Source organism: Hippopotamus amphibius, chromosome 4, assembly GCF_030028045.1.
Source record: "Hippopotamus amphibius kiboko isolate mHipAmp2 chromosome 4, mHipAmp2.hap2, whole genome shotgun sequence".
Classification (NCBI taxonomy): Eukaryota; Metazoa; Chordata; class Mammalia; order Artiodactyla; family Hippopotamidae; genus Hippopotamus; species Hippopotamus amphibius.
The window spans coordinates 98,148,946-98,167,569 of NC_080189.1; the positions used below are offsets into that span (position 1 = coordinate 98,148,946).

At 35.0% G+C, this 18,624-nt stretch overlaps 1 protein-coding gene across 7 annotated transcripts in view; it reads left to right on the forward strand.

Moving 5' to 3' along the window:
• The window catches only part of DMTF1 (cyclin D binding myb like transcription factor 1), a 42,996-nt gene that overhangs the window by 13,056 nt on the left and 11,316 nt on the right, over window positions 1–18,624 (forward strand). For all 7 annotated transcript variants that reach the window (XM_057730781.1, XM_057730784.1, XM_057730785.1 and 4 more), the window contains 6 exons: window positions 3,374–3,468; window positions 8,853–8,967; window positions 9,850–9,926; window positions 14,434–14,591; window positions 15,743–15,775; window positions 16,657–16,766. In XM_057730781.1, coding sequence (XP_057586764.1) covers window positions 3,374–3,468; window positions 8,853–8,967; window positions 9,850–9,926; window positions 14,434–14,591; window positions 15,743–15,775; window positions 16,657–16,766 — 588 coding nt within the window. The remainder of the gene's footprint in view (window positions 1–3,373; window positions 3,469–8,852; window positions 8,968–9,849; window positions 9,927–14,433; window positions 14,592–15,742; window positions 15,776–16,656; window positions 16,767–18,624) is intronic.

Genomic DNA, 18,624 nt, shown 5'->3' on the forward strand with positions numbered 1-18,624 from the left:
TAGGTCTAGTAACATCCTTAAGCACACATAGTTATCAATACAATTTTTTTTCCTGTGGTAAGATCTACCGTCCCAACAACTTTCAAATATACAGTACAGTGTTACTAACTGTAGTCACCATGCTGTACATTACATCCCCAGTATATAAAATAAAATTAAGAAATTTAATTAAGCCAGAATTTTTGAATGATTATTTTGATGTAAACTTTGACTGGTTAATTGATTTGGTGAGAGTGCCTTGAGCATAATTGTAGGTGTGGACTACACTTGATATTTTGTTCTCTTTTATGGTGTTAGACTGAATCTTTCACACCCTCATTCACTTAACTGGGTAAGATAATATGGATGTGTTGACATCAAAGTTTGATGTTGGGTCATAACATCACCATGTAAAGAGGAGATTCTGGAGTCTATTTTACAATAAGGCTGAATTTATGAAGAGCGGCTTGAAGTGCCCTGGATTTGTAAAAAGTACGTTGATAAAATCAACTTAGGAAAGTTTCTACATTTAAAAAAAGTCACGTAAAAGCATGAAGTCCTATATCCATCACATCATCTGGGACTGATTAAATGGGCAAGTAATTCATGTTGGACTTCATGGAGATGGATATTAGTTTTAAAGATTTAACTTTAATATTCAGGTTTTCTTTACATGCTTTATAAAACTCATAAAAAGTTATCTGAGCCTTAAAAGTTCTCTTAACTCTCATGTTAATCAGTGTAGATCACTTACCACTTCTTTTTGCAATCATCTACACACATTTACTCCATTACCTATTCATAGTTAAAACTCTTGGTGATCATTTGTTCAGATGATTGTTGGAGTTACTAAGCCTCCGATTCCTTTTGTTCTTCATGCTGCCTCATTTGTCATTCTCATACCACTCTTGCTGTGACAGATTACCTGGAGTCTATTTGTAATCTATTTCAGACTGTTCTCCTACCACTAATTCCTATCTTTTCAGATTACTTACTGTAGTACTTTTGCAGTCCTTTGCCCCACTGGGAACCATTGACCTTACCACTTTTAAATTATTCCTCCTTCACTCGTATCCTTGTTTCCTCCTTTCCTAGTTTCAGTTTTCATGGTTAATCATTATAATCACTGTCTTGCATTTACCCTCGATCCTTTTTTCCTCCTCTCATTTCATCATTCTTTGGTGAAACCCCAACCCTGGTTCAATTTGTATGTTTACGTCTATTACTGGTACAGCTAATTGAAAGAGGTTGGAGAAAAACAGCACAAGTAAGCTGACCGGTCTCACTTTAACTTTATGATCCTTAACTTGAAATGGGCTCTTTGTGTTGCCTGCCAGTCATACCATACTTATCTAGTGTTCTTTCTCCCACTCTAAGATGACTGTTTCATACATTCTGAAACCTCCAATAATACTTCCACCTTTTTCACTCTGAACCGATAGCTTTGCTTCCTACTTTACTGAGAAAATTTAAGTGGCCAGAAAATAACTTTTGTAAGTTTCTACCACAGTTACACAGTGACCTGTATCTATGTCCATATATTCTGTCTTTGCAGCCAGCTAAGGCCAACCCTTCAGTGTACCAGATCCCATCCCTTTTGCCTACTCAAGGGCATAGTTGCAGCAATTCTTTCCTTTCTCTTCTGAATCATCAGTTTTTCATTCTCTATTGGATCATTCCCATCAGTGTTTACAAACATACTATAATTTCTTCTTTAAAATAAAAGTCCTGTTAGCCTGCCTTGGGCTCCCATCCAATTTCTCTCCTTCCCTTTAGAGCAGAGTACCTTGAAAGAATTGCCTGTACTTGCCTCCATTTCTCCTTCCCTGTTCTGTAAGCCCACTGCAGTCACTTTCATCTCCATTGCTACACCAGAACTGTTCTCCCCTAGTCTCCAGACACCTTCTTTTTCTTCTTCTTTTTTCCTTCTTTTTAGTTTTTTTCCAGAGACTTTCTTGTTGCTAAATCCAATGCTGATTTTTTTTAGTTTTTTATGTTACTTGATCTGCCCACAATTTTCAGCAATTTTTATCACTCCCTTATCCCTGAACCATTTTGTCACCAGGTTTCAGAGAACACATTTCTCTAGTTTTCTCTCTGTCCGTTCCTTCTTAGTCTCTTCTGCTGACTTGTCTACACCTCCCCAGCCTCTAAATATGGAGTGCCGCAGGACTCAGTTCTTAGATTGCTTCTGTTTTTTTGTTTTTACTCACTCCATAGAATTCATGGTTTTAAATCCTGTCTCTGGTAATGACTGTCAGATTTATTCCAGTCCAGACTTCTCTTAACTCTAGATGTTTAGTGAGTATCTCAAACTAATATGTTTAAAACTGAGCTTCTGAAATGTCCTACATTTTTAAACTTGCTTCTTCTAGTCTTCCCCATCTCATTAACGGCAGGTACATTCTTCCAGTAGTTCAGATAAAGAAACTTTAATTCCTTCATCTTCGCTTTCTTTCATATTTGGTTTATCTGCAAATCCTGTTGGCTGTACCATCAAAATATATCCACAATTCGAGCTACTTCTCATCACCTTCACTTGCCTTCACTCTAGTCCAAGCCACTGACCTCTCTTATCTAGATGATTGAATTAGCTTCTTTGCTGATTTCCCTCCAGCCAGTGCTGCCCCTCAGGCTGTTTTTCCCTTAGCAGCCAGAGTGAATCTATTAAGATAAAACTCAGTTATAAAAAAGAGAAAAACAAAACAAAACTCAGTTATATCACTCCTCTACTCTAAGTCTTCCAATTGTCACCCCATTGGAAGATAGTTGAAGCCAAAGTCTTTACAGTGGCCCATGAGTCCCCACACAATATCTTGTTCGGTCTGCTCTGACCACACTGTCCTTGCTGTTCCTATGAATAATCTAGGCAGGCCTTCATCTCAGAGCCTTTTTGCACTTTGCTTTCCATCTGCCTGAAGGGCTTTTCCTCAATATACCTGCATGACTAGCTCCCATCCTTGCCTTGTTCCAGGTCTTGGTTACTTTTCATGTCCTCCTATCTAAAATTCAAACACTCTCCCTCACTCCCAACACATTTCCTTTCATGCTTTATTTTTTCTCCTTAATACTTTTCCAACATCATGTTCATTTTGTGTCTTTCCCCCTAGACTATAAGTGCCATGAAGGCAGAATTTTTGTTTTTTGTTTATTGTCTCCCCATAGCCCAGAATAACACACACTAGATATTTGCTAGGCAAATACATGTATATGTATGTATATACATACACACACACACACACACACACACACACACACACACACACTATGTGGATGTATTGGCAAGGAGTATGTTAAGAAATTAGATGATCACATACTTGTTCCTTGGGTATGTTTTTTAATGATTAAAACCTGCCATTATTATTCTGGAGTTGAACCATTTTTTTTCTTAAAGTTTCAGAAAATGATCAGAGCTTTGAGGTGACCATGACTGCAACCACAGAGGTGGCAGATGATGAGATTACGGAGGGAACTGTGACACAGATCCAGGTATAGTAAGTTGTTTTACTGGATGCAAGAAGATTCTCCTTTACACATACCTTAGGTGACCAAATGATGAGAAGATACTCTGTCTGACAAAGTAGCAACCACAGAATGGAGGTTGGACTTACTCATTTGGGTTTCCAGTCCCCACATATATGAGTCTTAGAATTATAAGCATCCGTAGAGTTTTTTTGTTTTTTTTTTTTATACTTGGTTAGCATAATTTGTAAAACGTAAGCGTTAACCTAGTGTAAAATTTTATATACCTTTTAATAGAAATGTTGGTATATTTAGGGAGGGGAAAGAAGTGTTCTTTTTTGTTTGTTTTTATTTTTTTGTTTGTTTTTTTTAAGAACTTTTATTGAGATACAGTTAACAGACAATAAACAGCATATATTTAGAGTGTACAATTTGGTATCCCAATCTCCCAATTCATCCCCTCCCCCCAACCCTCCCTGCTTTCCCCACTTGGTGTCCATGTGTTTGTTCTCTACACCTGTGTCTCTATTTCTGCCTTGCATTTCCTCTTTCATAGTTGTTAGCATTTGCCTTATGTATTGAGGTGCTCCTATATTGGGTGCATATATATTTATAATTGTTATCTCCTCTTCTTGGATGGATCCCTTGATCTTTATGTAGTGTCCTTTCTTGTCTCTTATAACATTTTTTATTTTAAAGCCTATTTTATCTGATGTGACTATTGCTACTCCAGCTTTCTTTTGATTTCCATTTGCATGGAATATCTTTTTCCATCCCCTCACTTTCAGTCTGTATGTGTGCCTAGGTCTGAAGTGGGTCTCTTGTAGACAGCATATATATGGGTCTTGTTGTTGTATCCATTCAGCCAGTCTGTGTCTTCTGGCTGTGTTCCCACCCTGTTAGTCCATTTACATTCAAGGTAATTATCAATATGTATGTTCCTATTACCATTTTCTTAATTGTTTTGTTGTTGTTTCTGTAGGTCCTTTCCTTCTCTTATGTTTCCTGCTTAGAGAAGTCCCTTTAGCATTTGTTGTAGGGCTGGTTTGGTGGTGCTGAATTCTCTTAGCTGTTGCTTGTCTGTAAAGCTTTTGATTTCTCTGTTGAATCTGAATGAGATCCTTGCTGCGTAGAGTATTCTTGGTTGTACATTATTCCCTTTCATCACTTTAAATATATGGTGCCACTCCCTTCTGGCTTGTAGAGTTTCTGCTGAGAAATCAGCTGTTACCCTTAAGGGAGTTCCCTTGTATGTTATTTGTTGTTTTTCCCTTGATGCTTTTAATAACTTTTCTCTGTCTTTAATTTTTGTCAGTTTGACTACTATATGTCTTGGCGTGTTTCTCCTTGGGTTTATCCTGCCTGGAACTCTCTGTGCTTCCTGCACTTGGGTAGCTATTTTCTTTCCCATGTTAGGGAAGTTTTCAACTATAATGTCTTCCAGTATTTTCTCGGGTCCTTTCTCTCATCTCCTTCTGGGACCCCTATAATGCAAATGTTGGTGCATTTAACATTGTCCCAGAGGTCTTTTAGGCTGTCTTCAGTTCTTTTCATTCTTTTTTCCTTATTCTTTTCCACATCAGTGATTATCACCATTCTGTCTTCCAGGTCACTTATTCGCTCTTCTGCCTCAGTTAATCTGCTATTGGTTCCTTCTAGTATATTTTTCATTTCAGTTATTGTGTTAACATATCTGATTGTTTGTTCTTTAGTTCTTCTAGGTCTTGGTAAACTTTTCGATCTTTGCATCCAGTCTTTTTTCAAAGTCCTGGATCATCTTCACCATCATTATTCTGAATTCTTTTTCTGTAAGGGTGCCTATCTCCTCTTCATTTAGTTGTTTTCCTGGGGTTTTATCCTGTCCCTTCATCTGGTACAAAGTCTGCTTTTTCATTTTCTCTGTCTTTCTGTGGCTGTGGTTTTCAGTTCCACAAGACAAAATACTACTGATGCTGCTTGATACTACTGTCTGCCCTCTTGTGCAGGAAGGTATCTAGGAGGCCCGTGGGTGCTTCCTGATGGGAGGGACTCAGCATCCATAGGGTTTTAAAATTCATTCCCTGTAGAGTGTTCACATCTGTTGACACAGATGATGCATGCATGTTCTTCATCTACTTGGAGTAATCTCATTTGAGCTGTTAAATGACTTTAAATTTTATCTACTAGTTATATAAAATGTTGTTGATTGGGATGTAAAACTTTTTAAGATAAGTTTTACCCAGCGGGTATCTGTAGTGACTAATTTAGAAAGGCTCCATGTGTCCTCTGCCCTTATGTGAATGAAAGCTGGGCATTTCAAATAGATTTTAATTATAACAGTTGTAGTGAAGGTGGTTCCTTTTGGTGCCTGTAGGACTAGATACATTTTACCGTGTGTTAAGAGGTTCAATAATAATTATCCCATTTTCCTCCATGAACTTCTTAATTGTCTCATGAGTTATTTCTGCCAAAAGCAGTCAGAATTCTTTTCTCTCTTGAGTAGCCAACAGCTTAAATCTGTTTTACTTGTTTCTGGCTGATTGTCCTTTCTTTTTAGTAGCTTATCCCTTTGCTTCATCTCTTCATTTAATAAAATATTTCTAAGTAGAGAGTAGACATTGTACCATTATTTTTCTTCTGTGAAGCATCACAGTGACCATTCAGTTAAGAAGTAAAATAGTTGCAAGTTGATATGTAATATCAGGGACTGAGGACAGGTAGGTGTACTGTGAGCGGTTTGCAGTGGGGAGCTTCAGAGTGATTCCAGAATGAAAGGATTTCAAGAGAAGTGAGTCTCCAATATGCTTCAGACAGCTTTGAGCCAGGCTGGAGATCTCATAATCTACCCTTGGATTTCAGTGGCAGTTTGGCCAGAAATTTTTTCCAAACCCTCGGAAACACTAAGGCACATTCTTCCTTCAAAATGGGTCTTGTCAAATTCATTTGAGATTCAAAGACTAAGTAGTCTCACTTCCATTCCATTTTTAGAACGTTGAAAATAACTATAAACTTGTGGTTTGGTTTACAACTTAAAGATTGAGCAGTGGCAGTATTAGTGAGACAAGTTATACGGTTGTTTTGTTTGGATTATTTCCAAGGAGTTAATGAGTTACAATTTAATAATAACCTCTTGGTTTGTTATTACCATTTTAGTGAAGGAAAAGCTTTTAGTAATTTCTGATTTTTTAAATAAGGTTAACATTAGGTTGGGAGTGAAAGTCAGCATAGTTAAAAATTCCAAAATAGTGTGCCTTTTGCTGTGCCCTTTTGTGTCAGTCTAGGTGTAGTTATTTCACATAGTTTAGTAGCTAATGCTCCTTGTCTCATTCCACTGGTGGGACTAGCTTGAAAAACAATTAGAAACCAAAAACTTCCCAATGTATGTAGTACTTTGTGGTTGCAAGAGGTATTTAGTGAGTGAAATACTTACTTTTAGATTTCTAAGCCTGTATATATTATAGATAAGAAACCCTACAACCAACTCACAAAGGCTTTGTTTAGAAAGCAACAGCATGCTGAATAAAGCCTGAGTAACTAAAAGATGTAATACTATAAAACTTATTACTGTCTGTATACTAAGTATAGATGGATAGCCTTTCAGGTACCTAAGGCTCCTGCTATACGCACTTTTATTGACAGTGTTGAATATTACTGCTAGAATTTAATAAGTATTTACTTCATTTGATGGCTTTTTCATGTTTAACATTATATGGTTTAAGTAATAATTGTAAGTCTTCTTCAGGAAAATTTGAGCCATAAGACATTAAGTGTTTGCCCAAAGACAGCAGTTAATCAGCATGACAGGTTTATTCCTGAGATTTGTGGAGTGGGCTTTGCTGTGAATTTAGACTCCCTTTGGGAAATGGTGATTTTATTCTTTAACAAACTAGTTTTAATGTAAGAGAAGATCACCTTAGGAGATTTTCTACGTTACATTTCTTAAAAGTAGGTATTGTATGTATCAAAGTCTTTTAATAGTTCTCTGTATTGCCTTTGGTGAATAACTCCTGTGTCAAATCTTACAGAATTGTCATCTTCAGAATATAAGAAAGAGGCTTGGATATCATCCTTCTAGTCTGTCTCAATTCTCTGCTTTATAAAGTCCTCTTAATCTTTAAAAGGAAAAAATCTAAAATATAGGACACAAATACAGGGTTATAAAACTTCATATTCCAGTGATTTCTAGCTTTTGCCCATGGTTTTAAAAAACAACACTTTTATAAATACAGAATATTCATTACCACCAGATATAAAAATAAAGTAGGTTACAATAGAGGCATGGCTTTTCTCCTCATTGTGCTTTGATTTTTCATTGACAGCTTCTCTCTTTTCTAAGTGAGATGGGTTTCATTTCCTCTTGAAAGTAGAGATCCAGTTTCTGCCTATTCAAGAAACAGTTCAGTCTTTATTAGGACTTACCTCCAGAAAGTGACATAGTTTAGTAGTTGATCCAATCCAGAGACCAAACTGGGTTGAATGGTCACTAGGCATGTGACTGTCCCCTTATCCTGGTCTGCCTATGATAGGTTCGTACTTGATATGGTAGCACTGTTGCTAAATCTTCCTCACTTACACTATAGCTCTCTTTAGCCCAAGACCAAGTCTTTTAAAAAACAGCTTTGTTCCTGCAGAATTTGCTAGATCAGGTATGTCCTTAATTGAAAATGTACCTGGTGATAGCTGCATAAATGTATAGAAGCCACTGAATTGTATACTTTAAAGGGTGAATTTTATGATGTGTGAATTGTATCTCAATAAAGCTTATTTTTTAACTAAACATTTCTCAATACAGACTGTTTTACTGCAAAATAATGAAAAGTAGTACCATATGGTTCTTTGAAAAGAAGGTACATTAAGGAGGGTAGGAATCAGCTCTAGAGGTTGGCTAAAACAAAGTTGTCAGTAAACAATAAGCAGACCATGATTTTGCAATAACATCTTTTGAGTTAGCCTGTTAATCCTTTAGATGTAGCAGCAGATTACATTACAGATGACTGTATATTTAGGCAGCAAACTACCTGTGAGGATGTGAATGGTCCTGACATTTAACCCCAGCATTTTCATTTTTATTTTATATATGAGCTTATTTTACATATATAAATACAGAAATGGCTTTGAGTATCCTATATTAATTTAAATGCTTAATCGAATCTTAGCCAATATTCTATAAAATTTAAGCCACTAGTACCAACTTACTTGCTTAAATGAAGGTCATATTTTGTTAATGCAGATAATTTTTTCATAGTGTCTTAATTAAGAGAGCAAGAAAATATGTCTTTCTATAAATTCAGTATAATTTTATTATATCTAAAACAAATGGATTTCATATTACTAAATTAGAGTTTTTTAATGCTTAGCATTACAAAGATGAATTGGGGTGGGAATTCAATCAAGCTGCTACTTTTTTTTTTTTTCACTTTTACCTTTTCAAGATTCTACAGAATGAGCAACTAGATGAAATATCTCCCTTGGGTAATGAGGAGGTTTCAGCAGTTAGCCAAGCATGGTTTACAACTAAAGAAGATAAGGATTCCCTAACTAACAAAGGTGAGATTATACTGTGAGTTTTAGTGTCCAGTGGAAAAAGTGGACATTAAAAAGAGCTTGTAGTTGTAAGGATTCTGAGTTGGGCCTTCATAATTATGGTTGAGTAGTTTAAGTAATTAAGCCTTTCTAATTGAATTAAATTTGGTCAGTGAGACCATGAAACCAATTTTCATATTTCAATAGTTGATCATTATTTCTCTGATATGAAGTAGGTTATTAACAAATGCACAGTGGTGTTCTTTAAAAGACAGTATAGTTATTGCTTATGGGAGTAGGAAGTCAAGCCTTTTCAAAGTTTTGCTACAGACTTGGGTCTGATAAGTGGCTTAGAGGTTTAAAGTAACAGTGTTTACAGTGCTGCTATGCTCATAAGGATTGCTAGGAAGCTACTACAAGAAAGTAGGGGTTGTGTATATGCCATTCTGAAGTAAGGAAAGGAAACAAAATAAGTTGATTTTCAACCACTGTACAGTAAATACTCATTAGGAATAAATTATTCACTTGGTATCAAATATATTATGTTTACCTTGTCCTAGAATCTTATATATTTTCTTTTTGCCCATAAAATTTATATTTTTCACTGGAGAAATTTTTCAGAAAGTTTTGAGCATAATTTGGCCTTTATACTTTTTATAAGTCTTATACTGCTGTGAAAGGATAAGAGATGTAACTGAGAGGAAGTAATATTTTTTATGAATCTTTTACTTACCATTATCTCTATTTAGTAGGGTCAAATGTATTCTTTCTTTAAAAAACCATAGGTCACAAAAGCAACTTTACCTGGGGACTTTTCAGATTTCAGATGAACAAGACATTGTTAGCTATATTTTATTCCTCTCAAGGAATGACATTTTCTATAGCATTACTTGTTTTCTTTTAAAGGACATAAATGGAAGCAGGGGATGTGGTCCAAGGAAGAAATTGATATTTTGATGAACAATATTGAACGCTATTTGAAGGTATATTATGCCATATTTTTTTGTTTTTTCATTGCCAATTGCAAAAATCTCAAAGCATATTGTATATAGTACTTATTAGGAGCTTTTCAGTAATTATGTAATGGATGATTGGCTAATATGTTACAGCTTAATAATTCTCAGTTGTATAGTTATAGTATTTTTTTAAACATTTTGAATTCTCAGTTTAAAATAGCTTTGTTGCTTTAATTAATACCCCAAAGTTGAGACAAAATTTCAATAGCCTCTCACAATCTTAAAGCCTTGTCTTTTCAAGCAGCCTATAAATTAGGGCTTAAATTTATGTTGTGTAAAGCCTAAGATATGCATCTTCTTTGAATGAATTTATGACATCACACTAGTCCTTCCCCTTTAAAAAAATTTTTAGTTCATTTTCATATTCAGGCTTATATCCTGTTAGCTTAGTTATCCTCCATTAAATGTCTGATGAAAAAAGGAATTTTAAAGCACTAGAGATACAAATTGCCTTAATACACAGAGTTGGCTTTTCAAATGCCAACAATCCATGTGAGAATTCGGAAGACAGGTGAAGAATGATATAAGGCTTTGTACCATGTGAGTGATAACGTTGTGAATTTTGCATGAGAACAGAGAAGGAAGAATTTATTCTCAGGGTTAGGACAGTTATGGAAAATATTTGGAAGAACAAGAATTTGAGCTGTTTTAAAGAAAGGGGTAGGACTTAGGAGTAGAGTAGGGCCGGAGGGAACAGCATGAGTAAAGGACGAGTGTTGAGGATTCAGAGTTCAAACCCAGAGTACATTCGGTTAACCCCTTTAACCTGAACCAAGTTGATTGGCTTCTCTTGCTGGTCATCCCAGCAATGGAGTTATGTTCAAATAGTGCATGTTGGAAATGGAGGCCATTACCATTGTTTGGCAGTGGGAAGTGTACAGTATTTCACTCTTCTCCTATTGTTTGATATTTAGTTTATGTACAGTTTTTCACTATTTTAAATACACTGCTGCCTCGAATGTCCATGTTCTTAAGCTTAATTGTAAGCTGCACTCCTCCCAAACTACACTTTATAAATTATAAAGAGTAAAAAACTTTAATTCTTTATTAGTGAAGAAAGATCCTTCCCACCAAGCTAATTGTTTTAAGAGAAACAGAAATACAATGACCATTGAAATGTATCCAGAAGTGTATTAAAAGTTGTCCACTGATCACACACACTAGTGAAAATTGGAAAAATGCTACAGGTTTAGATAAGGCAGCCGCGAGTTGGTAAAAACACTGAATTTGGGGAATTAAGAAGCTGGTTTCTTGTGTAGGAGATTGGAGTAGATGATTTCCAAGGACTCTTCCAGCTTTATGATTAAAGGGCAGCTTTATGATTAAGACTTTCAGATATCCATTTCAGTTGACCAGGTGAGAGTAGTAAGGACTTTAAACTATAGCAGTTGAAACAGAATTGGCAGGCAAAAGGCAGATAATAAGCAAGTCATCTCTAAGGAAGCCTGGTGACTGAATGTTGGTGAAGGAAAATAAAGAGCTGGAATAATTAAGAGTTTTTAAAAATTGAGGATGTTTGGGAGAATGATGATAGAATTATCAGAAATAGGATATATCCAAAAAAGATGTACTGATCTTGGGGAAAGATAATTTGTTTGATTTTGAATTTTGACTATGATTTTTATTATGTGGTGTTCTTACAAGAACATTGTGGAGCCGTTTTTAAACCAATTAATTAGATATATATTCCATATTTTGGGTCAAAGGATAAGATACTGTCACAAGCAACAACAACAAAAAAGGGCAGAAAAATCTTTTCATCTCACTATATTATCCTGCAACACAGTGCCTTGCATGTAGGTACTTGTAAATATTTAGGTTTAATTATTTGCAGAATTGAAACTGCATAAAAGAATTTGAGAAAAGATTCTAAAATTTAGAGATTTTTTATTGTGATGTTTAATACATTCGAAAGCACATATAAAATGCCTATCAGTGTAATTTTACCTGTTTTGAAATTTACATAGGTAGATTCATTCTCTGAGTATTCTGTAACTGGCTTCTTTTGTTTGATATTGTAATTTTGAGATCTGTCCCTTATTGGAGTTTGGGGGAGTTTTTTTATTATTATTTTTTTAAACTGTTTCATCATGCAAATATATATACCATAAGTTGCCCATTCCACAGTTAGTGGTTATTCAGTTTCTTTTTAGTTTTTGCTGTTAATTTGTAGAATCTATTGGGTGCAAATGGTATTTTATTATGGGCTTAATTTTTATTTCTCTGATTACATATTTTTATATGCTTGTTGGCCATTTGTGTTTCCTCTTTGAAATTCCCGTTTGTGTCTTTTATCAGTTTTTTCTGAGGGGTTGCTTATCTTTTTAATTTTCTTGACATTTTTTATGTATGCTGGATACTAATGGGTTTTTGGTTGTGTTACAGATATCTTGTCATAACTTAGTGGGCTGTCTTTTCCTTCTCTCTAAGTATCATTTGATGAAAAAAGATTCTTAATTTCTGTATCAAATGATCATCTTTTTACTTCAGTGTTTTTGCATGCTTGTTAAAGAAGGCCTCCTCTGCCTCAAGGGCATAAGGATATTCTTATCTATAACAGTTTTGCCTTTCACACTGATATTTTTTCCTATGGGTATGAGATAGGGTTTCAGTATTACTGGGTTGTGGTTGTGTTGTGTTGTGTTTTGTTTGGTTAGTAATTGTCCCAGCCTCATTAGGGAATGTCAGTCTTTTTCCAGTCTACAGTTTCCATTCTGTCCTAACTCACATTTCAACAGATTTGTTTCTAAGTTTTCTGATTTATTCATAGGTTCTGTTTGATACCTACCCGAGTACACCACTGTCTTCAGAAGTCCCAGTATCTGATGGGACAAGTCTGTTCATGAGTGTCTTGGCTGTTCTTGGCCCTTTGCTCTTCCATTACAAATTTAGAATCAGCTTGCAAAGAATGAATAACTGTTGGAATTTTTATTGGGACTACATTGAATCTAAATCAGTTTGAAGGGAATTAACATCTTTATAATATTCTGACTTTCTGTTGAAGAACATTTTAAAACTCTCTGTCCTGGTTAGTTCCTCTTTAACGTCACTTGATAGCTTTACATTTCCTCCATAAAGGAATTGCGTAACTTGCCTAAGATTTAGTCCTAATGCTTTTTTAATTTTGTTGCTCTTATTTGTGAGATTTTTTACGAGGTTTGTCTAGAAGTACAAATGATTTTGTTGATTTTGTAACCAGCATTCTTGCTAAGTACTCTTAAATAATTTTTTCAAAGATGTTTGGGTTTCTACATATATAACATCTGTAAATGATTCTTTTCTAATCTTTATGCTTTTTTTAAAATTGGGGTATAGTTGATGTGCAGTATTATATAAGTTTCAAGTGTATATAGTGATTTACAATATTTAAAGGTTATACTCTGTTTATAAGTATTACAATCTTTATGCTTTTTGAATGTTGGATTCTATGAATGCTGTTTGTACTTTCTTTTTCCATAAATCTACTCATGTGATTAATTGCTAATTTTTCTGACATGAATACAAACTCACATTCCTGGAGTAAGCTTACTTTTTGCATTGATTACTAACATTTTTATACTTATGAGGTTCAGTGTGCTAAAGTATTTTGAGGATTTGGGGGATCTATTTTAATGAATGAGTTTGGCCTGGAAAGTCTTTTCTGAAACTCTTGTTGTCTGGTTCTGCTATTGAGGTTGTGCTAGCCTAATATGAGTGGGGAATTGTCCCCCCTTTTTATTTTTAGGATAGTTTAAAATCAGAATTGTGTTTCTCTTAATCATTTGGTAGGATTTACCTGTAAAGTCATCTTGGCCTGGTGTTTTCATTGTGAGAAAATTATTAATAACTGATAACATTTTCTTCATGGTCTGTGCTTATTAGATTTTCTTTCTCTTCCTGAGTCAGTTGGTAAGTTGACTTTTTCTAGGAATTTATAAATTTTATGTAAGTTTTCAAATATATTGCCATAAAATTTTCATAGTGTTCAACTATCTAATCTCTGTAGCATCTCTCCTTAGGCTCCATTTTTCATCTCTAATATTGTGTTCTCCTTTTTCTTTTTTTTTTTTTTTTAAGTTTTGCCATAAGTTTATCTTTTTGTATTTTATTTAGTCTCATTCATGGATCTTTTCAAAGACCCAATTTTTAGCGTTGCTTATCCTTTCTATTCTTGATTTGGTTATATTAATTTTGTTCTTATGACTTCTTCCTTTTCTACTTTCTTTAGATTTTAACTTTTTATAATTTTAAAAGCGGTTGGCAGGACTTGACTTTATTGAATTATATGCAACTTATTTTTGGAATGTTTAAGTATCATTTTCTTATCTCTTGCAACATTTTAAAGTTTATAGTTGACTTATTAATGAATTATCAATACGTTATTTTTCTAAATGCCATTGATGATTTTAACATTAAAAAAAACTTTTAAAAAGCATAGTATATCCATATGCATTTTATCAGAAATCCCTAAATCAAAGAAATGTAACCCATTTAGGCACGCGGAATAAAAGATGCTACAGAAATCATCTTTGAGATGTCAAAAGACGAAAGAAAAGATTTCTACAGGACTATAGCATGGGGTCTGAACCGGCCTTTGTTTGCAGTTTATAGAAGAGTGCTTCGCATGTATGATGACAGAAACCATGTGGGAAAGTATGAAAACTTGTAATGCTGCATGTTTTCATGTAATTTAGGGGAAATATTTAAGGAACTATCGTTTTTTTAATAAAATTATGATCAGAGCCTTAATTGGAGACAGTTATAAATTACCATTAAGTGGTGTTAGTGTTTTTATTCTCCAGGTCCATGTTGTGACTTTGGTGAAACCTCATTACAATAAGTCCTCTTTTAGAAATTAGAATATAAATTACCTTATATAGGTTTGATTTAAGACTTAGCTGACTTAATACATCAAAGTCTGCTTTGTGGTAAAGTAACATTATAAAAAGCATAATAGTGTTTAAAGATTTAGGAAGTGTAAAAAGAACTCTAAATTCATTGGTAACATTTTTCCTATTCAATTTTATAGTATAACATTTCCTAGGTCAGTGATTTTATTTATTTTTTTATTAAACCAGAGTAGAAAATAACTAAATTTCTGGATATAATGTATGGATTTCTGTTATAGGTAATACCTATGGGAAGCCATCATATCTTCAATGCAATGATAATACAGTGTTGTTGGCATATTTTAAATTTCTCTCTGGGAGCCTTAGGTGGTAGTTGTGTGGCTGACTAGATACTGGTTTTAAAAAGAACATTGCTTTGGCTGTATTGAGTACTTACCCACCCACACACACAAGAAGTCTTTACACTGGAGCAAGAGTATGTCAGCTGTCCAAGCAAGGGTAGGGAAAATAAAGAGAACTTAAAATTTTTCAGTGACTTGTGAGAATTGACCATAGATTTTCTTTTTAGCTCCAGTTTGCCATGTCATCCATAAGTCTTTCAAAATAGCTATGATATTAGAGTACTTGAACCTCACTTGAAATAACGCAAGAGTTAGGCAGCATAGAAGAAAATATATTCTAAATGTTGAATTTTCCTAGAGAAAATTGTTATAGTGTTCACTTTTATTATAGCTTAAAGTATTTGTTGGGTTTTTGTTTTTTTTGTTTTTTGTTTTTTAAGAAAAAAATAGCATTAATTTTGATTTTTTTAATCTACTTTGAAATTGGTTACTTTAAAACTATTATAAGCTAAGTGACTTAACATTTGGTTCCCTAAGTGAAATTCTGATTTTTATTAAGGTTTTTAGCATTCTTTGTTTAATTGATCTTTTAAAAATTTCTTTAAATTTCTAGATATACACCTGAAGAAATTGAAAAGCTCAAGGAGTAAGTTTAACTTTTTTTCATTAATTTTAATCATTGAGTTTTAATTTTTTTTAATACCTTGTGTTTTCTAAAGTTTTACTTTGAAATGTCAAGAGATTTTTGGTAGACTGGTATAATTTAGTCCTGCTAGTAAGCATAGATGACCATATAAAGAACTTACCAAATCTGCACCTGCACAGAGTAGCCCTGTCCATAAGTTCGGTCTTCTCTTATCAGTTACTAAATGAAATGCACCCTTAGACCACTCATAGGGGTTACAGAAGAGATTAGATGGCCATTCTTGGTGACCTGAAGACTAAATTCGGGGAACTTACATACCAGGACCAAAACCAGGGTTGTGCTAATGGCTTAGTTTAGAGTGGTGAGTTGGCAAACGTTTCACTGAGTACGTGGGCTGACTCTACCTTATACAGTCTTATTTTGCAGGAAACATAATTTTGGGACCATAAAGTATGGGTTAATGGATTGTATGGAGCATGAAAAAGAAAACTGAAGGCTGATCATATAATGAGGACTTGTGGCACTTTCTCAGGTGTCTAAGAAGAGCTTGTTAGGGGTACTCAAAAGGGGAAAATCTGGGGATTGCCTGGGAGATTGTGTCAGTAATCTCAGGGGAAATTTGGTCTTTTTTGAACACATATCCAAGTTACTTATTTCTTCTCTGACCCAGGAAAAAGGCAATTGCTGCCTGTTTTTTTTTCACCCACAGACAACTGTGGACCCCAAAAAAAGGCCACACTTTCAAACTTTGGCTCTCAAAGTATTGCTGCCCACAACTTCCAAACCAGTCAAATGGGAAGAAGAAGAATGAAGAATAAATGATGAGATTAAAAGGGAGAAAACAGTTGAACCAAATGCTGATTGGCAGACTCTTGTTTTAGGCTCCGGATAAAGCATGGCAATGACTGGGCAACAATAGGGGCGGCGCTAGGAAGGAGTGCCTCTTCCGTCAAAGATCGGTGCCGACTGATGAAGGACACTTGCAACACAGGTACTGTGAGTGCCACGGGTGGTTTTTGTCACCATTTGAGCTTCCTGCCCTTCAGGCACTGCTTTCTTTTCTGTTCTGGAAAGAGATTTGCCATTCATTGTAGTTGAGATTTTCTAGTGTCCTTTTCCCTCAAATAGACCCAACTAATCTTTTACTTTATTTTTGTGCTTTGTGTAGTAAGGTGATGTTTTTCACAGGGACACATCTCCTCAGTTTCAAAGGTTTTATTTAGGTCTAGCATGTTTCTATTTTGTAGCAACTCAGAACTGCTCCAGTGGGGGAAGTAATTATTTTAAGTCTTATACAGGTACTTCTAAGGCATATGTGCAGGAAGTAATTTTAATTTAAGCCCCTCTGACTATTGAATTTATGTTGCTAACAGCCTATCAACTCATTTATGAAAAACTTCACTTCCTGGCAGGTCCCAACTTAGGAAGAAGCTGTGTTCCAATTGTTTGTATATATTTTGCTTATTTCAAATTCGAAGTACATTTTTCCATAGAAAACTGTGATTGGTGTTTCAGTCCCCAGGCCAGACCACAGGTGCCCAGTCAGGTAGTAATGTATGCAAATGTACTGACTGATGATATTGTTCAGCCGAACCTTTGTGACCAACAACAGTATTTAGGCTCCATCACCAACTCTCACTTACCTTTCTGAGCCTCAGTTTCCTGTGTAAAATGAAGAAGTTAGAATAGATGACCTCATAGTTCGCTTTTTAGCCCTAATGTTATCTGAATGATCCACAATCTCTGCTCAGTCTTTTAATTAGAAAAATAGTTCACAAGCTAGGCTTGAGCTTCCAAGGAATATATTTTTTGTCCTCACCCCCTACCCTGCTAAAGTGGAATCAGGAATGTTTCCTGCTTAACCACTCCACCAGCACTATTACCCATAAGGCAGTGAAAACATAAATGCCAGCAACTCTCATTCTGTAGTGAATGACAGCTTCCTGAATGAAGCAGGAGTTGGGAGCTTTAGATTTACGATGGGACCCCAGAGGTTCATGTAAGATGCTGAGTATAGAACCCCTTTTGTGAGGATAATGGAAAAACACTGTGCCATTCCCTGATTGCCAGCCTGAGGGGATGCTCTGCCTGTTAACTTCCCTTGTTGCTCTATATTGTTTTGGATCAGGAGTTTTCTCTTTGGACCGCACCATGAGATGGCAGTCTCAGTTTCCCCTTCTGTTTTTGCAGTGCTGAAATAGGAGAGCAGGACTTTGTCTTGAATCCATGGTATCTAAACGTGTGCCCAGCATGTAAGAGATATTCAGTAAATATTTGTTGTGTGAATGAATGCCTGAAAGGCAAGCACATAGCCTTTTTCAAATTTTCTAGAAGTTTTCAGGTACTAGTAACAAAATGGAAACAGAGTGGAAGACATTTTTAAAAGGCTCTCTCTTTTTTTCCTGTTTTTCTCTTTAAGCTTTTATAAGGAAAAGACTAATAACAACATGTGATATTATTAGTGGGTTTATGGATTCAAAAAAACTGAAATAGAAATATCTGTGAATACCAGTCTCAGACTTATATTTTATCATAGTAGCTTGGAATTGGGAAAGGAGATGATATAAACCTAGTTTTTATTTTTACTGAAATGGGTGGGAAGCCATGTGTTATTCTGCTTGTCCCTTGTCATTCATTTCTATATGTAATGGTCTCTGTTGAGCTTATTACTTCACTTCTGCAGAGCAGGGAATCTAAGATGGGAGTAAGAAAAGAAGTATGAGTTTGTGTGTCCATCAAGCTATCAATGGAACACTTCCTAGTTAGGACTTAGTATAAGTTGAGAGAATGTAATTCTTTCTAGCTATGTTTTGGGCAGTTTTTCTTTCCTTCAAGAGTCAGTTGGTGCT